The sequence below is a fragment of the Nicotiana attenuata genome, chromosome 3 (genome assembly GCF_001879085.1).
Source record: "Nicotiana attenuata strain UT chromosome 3, NIATTr2, whole genome shotgun sequence".
Classification (NCBI taxonomy): domain Eukaryota; kingdom Viridiplantae; phylum Streptophyta; class Magnoliopsida; order Solanales; family Solanaceae; genus Nicotiana; species Nicotiana attenuata.
The window spans coordinates 51,423,873-51,436,400 of NC_031991.1; the positions used below are offsets into that span (position 1 = coordinate 51,423,873).

The 12,528-nt window shown below is 36.0% G+C and overlaps 1 protein-coding gene across 3 annotated transcripts; it reads left to right on the plus strand.

Moving 5' to 3' along the window:
• Positions 4,428-12,297, plus strand: LOC109223746 (rac-like GTP-binding protein 3). Of its 3 annotated transcripts, none has more exons than XM_019388164.1 (9): positions 4,428-4,739; positions 4,851-4,987; positions 5,479-5,566; positions 5,719-5,828; positions 5,909-5,972; positions 7,639-7,703; positions 7,788-7,853; positions 9,378-9,472; positions 12,032-12,297. In XM_019388164.1, exons 2-9 carry the CDS (start codon positions 4,883-4,885, stop codon positions 12,069-12,071), a joined length of 633 nt encoding a protein of 210 aa, XP_019243709.1. In that variant the 5' UTR covers positions 4,428-4,739; positions 4,851-4,882; the 3' UTR covers positions 12,072-12,297. The 3 variants fall into 3 exon arrangements, with proteins under 3 accessions (XP_019243709.1, XP_019243708.1, XP_019243710.1); XM_019388163.1 differs by having other exon boundaries at positions 4,428-4,728; XM_019388165.1 differs by having other exon boundaries at positions 4,428-4,688.

Genomic DNA, 12,528 nt, shown 5'->3' on the forward strand with positions numbered 1-12,528 from the left:
TCCATTAGGTGCAATTGTATCAAGTTAGCACTTATCAACTACTACATTTACTCATTCTCTCTTTTTTTTCTTCTTTTTTTAAGTGGTGCTTATTCTTTTACTCTTCCACAAACTGCACCTTTCTCTATTTCATCGATTCCACTCAAAAACCAAACCACCACCCCACACTTTAGCTTTTGCATATTTCAATACCATCCAAGTGCTTATGGGAGGTAAAGGGGTTCAAACAGATGGCCATTCAAACAATTGGGTAAGGTTCGCAATGTGGTTGCCAAAGAAACAGGCTCATAGGCTCAACGGGGTTGACTACGATGTATTACATTTAGGTGGGTCTACTTTGTATATCTGGCTTAACAAAGAAATGCCTATATCACTTCTAAGACTGAATGAAGCTACTATTTCGCTTTGCAAACACAGGGGCAAGTTCTAGGCATCAAATGTAAAGCATAGAATACAGTACAACTCACACACACATGGCATATGACTCACTCCAGATTGGCTTATCAAGACACTCTCGTTGGAGTATTCAAGTCAGTTACAAACATACAATTTAAGGCACCTTAGCAAGAATCAACCACTGAGACTAAGCGTTACACTCTAGTGTCTACTCTGTTCAGGTGTATCAACGCCAAGGGTTTCTCTTTCTATTTCAGCTCGTAGCCCATCAATACTAACTAAAACTAAAAACAAAATAAACAAAAACTAACTACACCCAGTTCTAGATAAACCCTTGGAAAAGAACCGTGGCCCAAAGAAAAACCAAGGGGGATTTACTACACTACCTAAAACAAAAAAATCTTTTTGGTATTTTCTTTAGACTTACTTCCCTCAAGAAAACTGTCTAGAAGATCCGTCATCAGGAAGAGTCCACATATTCCTTTTTTTTACGTCGACTTAGACCCTCAAGAACCCCGTCGAAAAAGACCCTCAGAGCTTTAGTGAGAAACCTATCGTTGTGCATCATTCCAGCAACTTCCGGGAAGAAAGACCTCGTCGCCGTGCAATTTTCCGGCGACTTAGAAGGCTGCCCGTAATTACATCAATTTCTATTGGTGTGTGCAAAAATCCAACACCACCACGAGACTCCTCAGGCTCCGGCGACCAAACCCCAGTAAACACCACAAGGAATTAACCTATCAATTACTCTTGTTAGACTCACTAAATTCTACGTAATCAACTTCCCAAACGTTTTGGATAACAATTGAGGATATTTTACTAACTATAACTGACTGCAATTAAATAAACAAAGATTAACTATGATTAAGTTGTAAACAATTAAGAGTAGGATCTAAGGTTATTATTTCCCCTATTGATGGAATCCCTTCATGTTATGTTTCATATAGATTTGCCCAACCGTCTGAGCACTCTTATTACCGTAAATCTCTCCCGAGTAATCACGACAATTTACTAGACGCACTCTCCCGAGTTACGCTAGCTGGCTTTTATTACAGCTCACTTAAGATTGCACCCAAGATTTCGTTATCCCTAATCCCGCCTTTAAACCCTCGGGTATTGATCCCTCATATACTCTGGGAGTGGTGTTGTTCAACAATTACCTAAATATGCACTCTCTCCCGAGTAATACATACTAAATAGGCACAGCTAATTGAGGATCCTATCAATTAACTACAACAAGAACATAGTTGAACAAATAGAGAATAAACCCGGCAAACTATATTAACATATCAAGAAGTTCATCCTTCACTAGGTTCCATCAAAACCTTAGACTAAATATTTAGCTACTCATACTAGTGTTCATCATAACAATAGCCAAATTCATCACAAATGATAAAATACAAAAGGAATAAAGGAAGAATTCGATGTTGAATTATCCTCCTTGCCTCTTGCCTCTCCTTGCCTTCAACTAAGCTATAAAAAACTTGATAATCTTCCTTTGGGCGAGCTGGACCTTTTAACTTCCAAGTTTACCCCTGAACTTTATTTTTCGGAACTGGACTAGCGCGGTCGCGCTCATGGGCGCGCTAATGACCGCGCATGTGGCATAACATTTTGCCTCGAACTCCTGGGCTAGCGCGATCGCGCTAGTGGACGCGCTAGTGGGCGTGCTAGTCTGGGTCATTATTTCAGCTCTTCTTTCTCTCTTTTTCCAACGTACTCAGCTCCGAGGGGCTTCCCTTGCTTCAATTTAGCTCCAATTACAGTTCTAAGTCCTCATACACGCAACTTGGTCCTGCAAAACATGAAATTCACAATTAGAGCCAATTTATCATCATTTAACTATCCTATAACAGTGAAACATAGTCAAGCTGGGACATAAACAGTCGCCAAATTACATGCATCTAGCCTATTATCACCTCTTTTTTTAAATTTCTACATAACTTAGTTTGAAACTGTAAATAATAATCATAGTGGTCCTATATAGACAACGAATGAGACTACTCATACACCAGAAACCTGTGACACTTCACCACAATATGCATGTGCTCTTCTTTGTTTTTGTGTAAATATGTACCAGAAATTTCTGCGTTTTTTGCCTACGGATTTTGCATTCACATGTTCTTTGTTTCTTGTTCTCTTATATTCATGAGTTTCTCTCTCTCCACTTTTCATCTTTTTCCCTTTTTGGGTCATGAATGGTTCCTTCAAACAGAAGGATAGTAAAGATTGTCCTTTCTAATTTACACATTTGCCTATACAAGGTTAAAAGAAGAATGTACTGAAAGTTGTCAGAATTATATATATAATATGGTGGTTAGGATAGTGATGAAAGATGAAGGAAGAAGAGGAGGGGGACAAGAATAGGGGCAGATGAGGAGAAAAATAGATAAAAACAATCTGACAATTATTTTTATTTTTATGTTCTATGTAATATATAAATATAAATTAAACGTTTTTCAATCTTTATCTGAGTTCAAGTCAAAGTGGACTGAGTCACACTAACGACAAGCTGATAATTTATAGCCATGTCAGACTGTTAGATCCAATTAAATTATATTAACAGCACACCAGCTTAAATAATAGGTACTCATAGTAAAAACTCCATAAATTCAAGATTAGTCTTTAGAGGCCAGTAAAATTAAAGAGAGTAATTACAACAATAATATACCGGCATATTTTTACAAGTGAAATTCGGGAAGGATTGTATGTATGTACTATGCCGACCTTACTCCTATCTTGTGAACGTAAAGATATTGTTTCTGATAAACCTCGGGTCAATAAAAATAATTGAAGAGAGTAACCTATTTTGCTAAAAATGCACCAGCTCTCCCTTTGTAAATTTATACGTATCAAATAAAATAATGGAATTGCCAGTCTCATTAATATACATTTATCTCAACTACTCAAATGATGATGTCTAGACATAGCTACAAATTTATGGCAATAAAAAAGCTAGTAGAATCTAACTACCAAATTAAAGTCGATGAACTTTAATTACCCATTGAACATTTGAACTCAAAAGAATTGTTCTTTTTAGCGTTGGTTGTTGCTTGGAAGCTAACACCATTTTATGAAAATATAGAAAAATTAATGTTCTTTCTTTGGATTGAAAAATGCGTGAACAAATAGTCCTAAATCATTATTCGTTTGGCAATAATGGTTATGTAAAATGTTCTGTTTCTGCTTTCCTATTCTTTTGCAATAAATTATATTCTACTCCATAGTATTTTCTTTTATCGTGTAAACACGACATTATAATACTCAAACCAATCATTTTAAGTAAGAAATTTACAATAATAGTGCAGATGTTTTTACACTATTTATGTAATTTTACTTATTGCAATATACTGCTTTACAATAGCAGTGCAAATTTCTATTTGAGTAAAAAATTTACAATAGTTGTGCAAATTCGATTTACCATTATTGTAGGTTATTAACGCATACTTGCTATCAAAGTTGTTTATCCCACCATTATACCAAACGACTCCTAAATAATTTAATACAAATTAAATAAATCAGGTGTGTCCAAATTAATACACCATTTTTATTTTTAAAAAAAATTGGCTTCTACAGAATTGGTTTTCGAATTATTTTTCAAAATTTCAAGTTGTACTACTCCCTCCGGTCCAAAATAAGTGATTTTTTGGCCTTTTTCTTGCGGTCCAAAATAAGTGATTTTTTCAGATTTCAAGAATGAATTAATTATTTTTTTTTCCTACATTGTCCTTGGAGTAAATAGTGTTGGAATATGTGTTAGAAGTGTTTATGTGAGATAGTAAAGGTTAATATGGTCAATTCCATTGCTAATTAATGTTAAAAGATGGATTTCTTAATCTGTGTGAAAACATCCAAAAAATTAATTATTTTGGACCGGAGGGAGTAATACTTAAGAAATAAATATAAGAATAGTAAAATTATTCATTTAAGAATAATAGGAAAATCATTTCAATCATAAAGCAGCAATATGATTTTTGTTAATGGCTTATCCCGGGCATATAATTTAATTTGTTCAACAAAACCAAGACCCACATCTCATCTGTCACAACTCACAGGACCCATTTTCCACTTAATCCACTCTGAGGAGGAGTCCTTCTAAGCTATCTCTACATCCTCTCCCAAACAAGAAAATTAATAAATGTAAAACGTAGCACTAGACCCCCAGTTACATACATAAACACACAACATTTGCAGAATTTTGGTATGCAATTTTACGTAGGAGTAAGTAATAATACCAAAAATCAAAGATCCAGTCTTTTTATATTTTCCAAGAAGATTGAATCAATAAAAAGGTGACAGCTTTGCTACAGAGTACAGAGGCAGTGGAATTGAGTAGGAATCATGTGATCTTTACTCACTGTCTCACCTCTCTCCTTTTCCAATTTCACCCACTACTCACTACTGTATTACTACTTCTTTTTCTTGGGTAAAAATATTCTTTCTTCTTGCTGCAGCTTTCTTGAGGTATTTTTTTTTTTTATGTTCAATGGCCTCAAGTGCTTCAAGATTCATCAAATGTGTTACTGTTGGTGATGGCGCCGTTGGAAAGACTTGTATGCTTATTTGCTATACCAGTAACAAGTTTCCCACTGTAAGTGTTTTACTACTTACTTCTTTTCTCTTTTCCCCAAAAGATCCATGTGGGTTTCTTGGTTTGTCCCTCATTGCTTGTGTTTGATGCCTAGATAAGCTCAATGTTGGTTTTTTATATGTGGGTTTTGCAGCTTTTTTTCTCTTTTGTTTCTTCTGATTTTATTACTTTAGAATATGCTCTTTTCTTGCCCATCTGTTTTTTATTTTGTTGCTTTATTTAACCTTATTCTTGAAATATTGTCTTGGATTGTGCTTTCTCGGTATGCTCCATTCTTGGCCTCAACTAGGTCACAATGTTGGGTTTGGGCGGGGGGGGGGGGGGGTTGGAAGAGAAAATACCACGTAAGAGAAAATGTAATGGTGACCTAATCAACCAGAAAGAACTGAATGCTATGGCTTACTTGTGTTATTGAGGAGTATTTCTTGAGTATCTTTCCTGAACTTGAACTTCAGTTTTCTGAGTCCTCTTCGTATATTTGTTCGAACCAGGATTATGTTCCCACGGTGTTTGACAACTTCAGTGCCAATGTGGTTGTTGAAGGGACCACAGTAAATTTAGGTCTTTGGGATACTGCAGGTAAAAATAAGTTCACTCAATACAACTGATTAGTTCCAAGTTGACTTCTTATTCCCCCCTCCTAATCAAGTGCTAACATCCTGTAATAAGCATTTCCAATCGTTTAAGGAGGCAAAGGAATTCTGATTTCTCGACCTCTGATCATTTTATAGGCCAAGAAGATTATAACAGATTAAGGCCACTGAGCTACCGAGGAGCAGATGTTTTTGTCCTAGCATTCTCCTTGGTTAGTCGCGCAAGCTACGAGAACATACTTAAAAAGGTACATCCTGTTTAAAACTGTGAACTTTGTGAGTTTATGTCAAATGTCTTTAAGACTGCTGAAAGCCCCTTTTTGGTCAGTGGATTCCTGAACTTCAGCATTATGCTCCTGGAATACCTGTAGTATTAGCTGGCACCAAACTTGGTAAGTATTTAACATGTTTCCTGAATTAGCAATTATAACAAATGTTGATTCCTGAACGTAATTGCTTTCAGGTTTAATGTCACTTTGTTCTATGAAATGCTAATACTGTATTTTGTAGCATAAATAACTTAAAGGGTATTGGAGGATGGAGGTTAAAAAACGTGCATGTTGAGCCAAGACGACAAAGTGCGCTGGAGTTAATAACAGAGGCAGATGAGTGAAATATTGTACAGTTGCAGGCCTAGGAATGAGTACTTTAAATTTTCATGGAGATGAGATGGATCTATTTAAAAAACTTTGCAAGCAAATAAATGTTAATAACCCGTCAAGTACTAAGCATCTATGCTAATCATGAGTCTATTGCTCCTCTAATCCATTTTGTGTCACACTCTCTCCTTTTAGTCTATTCCAGAAAAGAATCGACACTATTTTATATTAGAAACTATTTAATTTTAAATATCCTATTTATCATTAATGACATGATTTTATAGCCGTGGAAATGTCATGGCATGTTTAAGACCACAAGTTCCAAAAGTCTCTCTTTCTTTCCTGAACATCGTTTCTAGTCAAACACCTTTACATAAGATAAAAAGGAGAGTGTGTTACTATACAGGCCTTGTCTGTGCATCAAAGCGGTCATTATAACTTGGTACGACCAAAAAAATTGCAGCTACATTGACTTTTCTAACTCAAGTGTTCTGAAGTACAGCAGTAAAGTGGCAACTAGATGGAAAGTCACCTAATTAATAATTTTGCTGTTTTAACATTTGTATATAATAAACCTTCTTCAAAATGCATAAGCTACATATTTTTGCAAGATTGTACTTGCTGCTCCAGATGGGGCACCATATGCTTTGCTAAATTTCAATCTCAAACCCAAAAGCAAAAGCCTACGACGAGGATAGAGCATATTTAGTACATTGGGGAAAGAGGAGATATAGATTGCCGCCCCGGCGGCAAAATTTAAAGAATGTGCATGGCTACCTTAGGAATGTTGCAGTGGAGACTTAGGTTAACTTCCATTTAGTTTTGCAGTATAGCTTGATAAGTAAGATGTCTACTTCTCTTCAGGGGCCAAACATTTAAAAGCAAATTGCTAATGCTTCCCTTATCTTTTTTGATAGAATAGTAGATGCTGTAATGGATAGCATTACGGAACAATATTTTCTCCTAAAATTGTATTTTAATTTTCCTAGTTTATTCCTTAAAAATTTCTGGTTGCTCTCTGGTATTTTGTTGGAGTCTCTGTTCCAACTTGATTGTCCTGAGCATTTAACCTTCTCGCCCTCTAGCTGAAACATTATCTTTCTATCAAGAATGATATTTCGGATATCAAGAGTACTTAGTGCTGAATTATTCTTAGTTTAAGTCCCTGTAACAACTTTGTGTCTCCTTGATGGAGCAGAATTTAAGATTACATAGTAGAATGGATTTAATTTCTTGTGTAACAGTCGTCGTTTATTTTCATTGAGTATCTTTATGGAACCGATAAACATGGAATATACTGAATGTTGTCAGTAATGGTATAGTCACTAGATGACTTTGCTATAGTTATGTGTCTTATTCGCTGTCTACTTGTGAAATTGGCAAGCTCTGCTCATGGTGTGCAATGTTACTTGATTCTAAGTCATGCATTAAATCTTTTTCTGTCTGGATGATGCTACAGATCTTCGTGAGGATAAGCACTTCTTGGCTGATCATCCTGGATTAATTCCTGTCACCACCGCGCAGGTCTGCCTCCAATCTGTCAGTTGTATCTTGCTCCTTTACACCGTTTTGAATAAATGGGAGGCATAATGATCTCTACATGTTCAGGGAGAGGAGCTACGGAAACAAATTGGTGCTGCCTATTACATCGAATGTAGCTCTAAAACACAACAGGTTGGTCAAAGTAGTATCTTTTTCTGAACAAGTGTTGTGCATGGTGTTTAAAATTTTCCATGAATTAAAGATTGTAGCTCGTTTCAAAAGGCTAAAAAATCATTCAATATATTTTTTAATTTGGAAAAAGAATATCAAACCAAACTAATAGTGTTTGGTTGAATTTTTTCCTCAAAATGCTGAAAAATTATGAAATTTTTTTAGAAACAAATACCACCGTGCTACAATGTTGGTCTTGTGTTATTTGTCTTTGCTGCTTCATGGCTGGCATTCTTATATCAAATATAGCCCTCGATGCCTATTAGGCATCTACCTATGGATGTGGATCGATTATCTCTATCTTGTTCGTCCTTAGATAATGTAGGGTAGATAACCCTTTAAAGGATAGTATTTCCTTCTAGTTGTAGTACTTAAGTGCCCTCAACTTTTACTATCAGGAAAGAAATTCTCTTGATGCTGTATCACATCTATTTCTTTATTGGGATAGTTGAAAATATTCTTCTTTAAAACTATTGCAACACTCTTGTCAACTTCTTTAAGTAGGTGAATGACTATAGTAGGTGAATGTATTATGTATATTAATGAAAACATTTGTCAGACTTCTATATTTGTGTTATCGTTTTTAATCAACTGACTGAAAATGTCCATATGCTTCCCCTAGCAAAAGTTCTCTTGTCCCACCCCTATTAACATCAGCCATATGCAACCTAATTTACATTGGTAGGTTGACGATTCACTATGAGATCGCCAAAATAAGTGTTTCTAGTGTCTAGTCTGCTTTGAGCCTTTTGGAGTTTAAAATAGTGGTTGCACAGACACTGCAGTAGTTAGTGGCAATTTAAAAATAAGCATGTACTTTTGTAAGAAACGTTTTGCTATCCCTATTTATCAACTCATATAGAAAAACTTCATTCAGCGACTGAGTGTTTTTTTCATTTTCTGGTGGTCTTTGGTTTATTCATATGGGTCAATCTTCAAATATTATCCAGGCTTGTGTTATAACATCCTTTGACTGAATATCAACCTGATTTTCAATTAAAGTTAAGAAAAGAATGATTAGAATAGATTATGAATCTTTAACTTGCAAAGCAGGGCCATACAGTTTTTGACTTCCTCTTTCCTTCTTCCTTGCTCTGCTGGCTATGCGTGTGTGCGTGGTTGTTGTTTGAGACTTTCTTGACATAGTAAGATACATCATCGATGAAGCTATTCATTGAAATGGCAGGCCCGATTGGCCACCCTTATTTTGAAAATTAGTTCAAGACCTTAAGTTTCCAATTCAAACTTGTACCAATTAGAACCAGTTTAAGTATTGAACATTCCAGATATTGATCTCTCTTTCTAACTTGTCTCTTCCTAAGAATCCTCCCTTCCACCTGGTCCATGCTCCTGATTTTTTTCCTTCCACATTTTCTTTACTGAAGATGCAAAGGCTCTTCTGTTTGTTGCTTGATGGTTGTTTACTTTTGTTTTTGTTGCTAGACTATTTGTTAACTGATCTTACTTTGCCTATTTAATTTAAAGAATGTGAAAGCTGTCTTTGATGCTGCAATCAAGGTCGTCATCAAGCCACCACAGAAGCAAAAGGAGAAGAAGAAACAACGTCGAGGATGCCTCATGTTAGTAACTCTATTAACCTTCTCTGTTAAAATCAGTTTTTTAGCTTTGTATTATATGGAAAGGTGCTACATGATGTTTGCTGAATTGATGATGCGTGGTTCTCCATTGACGTATTAAGTTGACATGCAGAAACAATAGTTGTGCTACTTTGTCGAACCTCTATGCTTTGCTGAAGGGTCTCCTAGTGAATAAATAATTCCTTTTTTATTACAAAAAGAAACAAGGAATAATTGCTCTTATGTGTGGCCCAACTTTTTGTTCGACTGACAACTCAAAATATTTTCAAGATAGGGCAAAGTCCTTAGAACATGCAAGTCTAATGATACTGTTGTATATGTAGAGGTACCCTGACTTCATACCATGTACAATGTATGAAGACCAAATGAGGGACTCATCATTTGTTTTATTTATTCATCTCATGCAAGAATAAGTATTTATTATCCTGCAGTGACATCTAATCTACGAGTTTAAATTATAAATACAAAACAACTTCAATTTTGAGTTCTTGCTGTCCTGCCTGGTAAACATGAACTGAACCAGAAGACAAAGTTCTCTGTTCTAGAGATAGTTGTGACTGCAAAATTAACAGATTGCTTTACCCCAGAATTATGGTTTTATAAACAGTTTGCACCAATGAAAAATCTGATGAAAATAACAGTAATCTTTTCATGCGAGAACGATTTTATTCAAAGGAGGAATAACTACAAAGCATTCTGTTTTCTTTCTTTTTTCCTTCCTCTCCACTCTTAGTGTTTCTTGTGCTTTTCACATGTGGAATTTTTTTAGCGCCTCTTATATTGATTTGAAGTAAGAAATTCAGCAGATAAATTCACAAGTGTTGATATGCAGCTGCCTAAATGCCATTGTGAAATGATTTGTATAGATACTTGAGAGAATTCACGTCGTGCATGAATGCGTACTTTTTTGGGTAAGGGGGTTGTGTATAGGAATAAAGTTCTGGTGAGGCTGCGGCCTATCATACAGTTGTTGCTGTTAAAGTGTCTGCACTAGCAACAATCTTTGCTTTATATTCCGTTTCTATGTTATCTTTATTAGCTAGCCTACAAAAGTTTGATCTATCCAGTGCTAGCTTAGGGAAGAGTATAGATACAGTCAACTCTTCAGACCAAGGCTTCTTCTAACAAAGTTTTTAAACAGAGACATAAGGAGATGAAAGAGAATAATAAGGCCCGTCTAGTCTCTGGTATCCAATCTGGCCTTCTTCTGAAAAATTCCATTTGGATAGCCTATTTGAAAACAAGTAGACTATAGAAAGTGTGACAAACTTCTAAAGTCGAGACTTGTGACCTGTTTTTGAGGGTGATGACCGGTGTTGGCTTCACTAAATCGTGAGATATCTAACTGGTCGTTGAAGCTACTTGATGATTGGACTCTTCTTGACAGATTTATCACGGTGTTCCTTCATATTGACTTACCCCATCAGAAGAGGAAGGGAAGTCTTCAACTAATCCTGAAACACCAAAATATCCGGTTCCTTCTCCATAACTTAATAGATTACACAGAGACTACTCTGAAGATCTCAATTCAACTTAGGAGATCTGCGTCCACAGAACTTTGACCGTTGCGTAATGTCACTAGTGCCAAATGAACAAAGATTACAGCCTCAGCTCAACACATCTATCCTCAATTTTATATGACTTCGTTTCAGTATTTGAGCTGATAACCTGGTGGCAATTATCAGGAGCCTCAAGTAGAATGGGGTTTAATAGTCACATGAAAGCTTATGCCCTAATAAGTAAGGCAAATGAGGTCAACTTAAAGAAAGTTTATTGCTACTTCTGGATCTTTGCCTTTTATTTTATTCCCGAGTAGTATCTGATGTTGACATACTGATGGCGAGATGAACTGTCATTACCAAATAGCTTAAGTATTATCCTGTGGAAATCCTTGTCCAGTGGTGCTCGGCTGCTCGCGATGCTGATTCCCTGCTACTCCCTCCGTTTCAATTTATGTGAATCTATTTTCCTTTTAGTCCGTGCCAAAAAGAATGACCCATTTCCATATTTAGAAATAATTTATCTTTATTCAATGATTTATAGCCACACAAAATATATGTGCCTCATTTTACACCACAAATTTAAAAGTCTTCTCTTTCTTCTTAAGTTCCGTGCCCAGTCAAATAGATTCACATATAAATTAAAACGGATGGAGTACTATTTAAAACACCCTACTTCTAACACTACCTGTTGAAACAATTATAAACATATGGTTCGAGAACTGTGTCTAATTTGCAACAAAATACAAAAGATATTCTGCGTTTAATTTGTGGTTTGATATTCGCTAATACAAACTTGTGACTTTGATAGAGAGACGTTGTCATTGACTTTTCAGTTCTGCGTGTGTTCTGAAATGGAATTCCTTGCAACATAGCATTGACTTTTGAGTTTTGCTTCTGCTGTTGAGACATCCAAGTTTTGTGTTTTTGCCAAGGATGTTGGCCTTCGCAATGTTTCCTTGCAAAATAGCATTGTTAGTCTTTGCAATGTTTGTTGACCTCTCTCTTCTGTAACACTAATTTCTCTCATCTGCTACTGCAGGAATGTGATGTGCGGAAGGAAGCTCGTTTGTTTGAAGTGACATCTCAATGTACATATTTCCCATTTGTTCGGCCTCTAACATGATTATATCCTTGCTTGAGCGCGCTGCCTATAAAACTTACATATCTATCAGAACTTTGTGAAGAGCATAATGTATTTGTTTTTCCATAACCCAACTTACTGCTGGACGGCCTTGATTTGTCTGTAAAATACGTTACATGGTAGGTTTATATTTCAAGCACATGTATTAATTCTATTGAACCATATCACTCGCTGTATACCAGAAGCTACGCAAGGGGCTGCAGTAAGTAAATTAGGGAGTAATGTGTGCTAGCGTTTTCCTCGAGTATAGCAAGACAAGGAATACTGGAGACGTACAACATAAACTACACTGTCATAACTGTGGAGTCCATCTTTCGTGGTAGTAGGTTTCAAACCAAGTTCGTAAGCTAATATATGACTTTTCTTGAGCAATGGATGCACGGTTATTAACCACA

What these genes read in the sequence shown, in the direction of transcription:
- LOC109223746 (XM_019388164.1), top strand. Translation starts at nt 4,883, where the DNA reads ATGGCCTCAAGTGCTTCAAGATTCATCAAATGTGTTACTGTTGGTGAT. An exon ending in TTCCTGTCACCACCGCGCAG is followed by an intron (nt 7,704 to 7,787) that starts GTCTGCCTCCAA and finishes CTACATGTTCAG; the next exon opens with GGAGAGGAGCTACGGAAACA. An exon ending in GTAGCTCTAAAACACAACAG is followed by an intron (nt 7,854 to 9,377) that starts GTTGGTCAAAGT and finishes TTTAATTTAAAG; the next exon opens with AATGTGAAAGCTGTCTTTGA.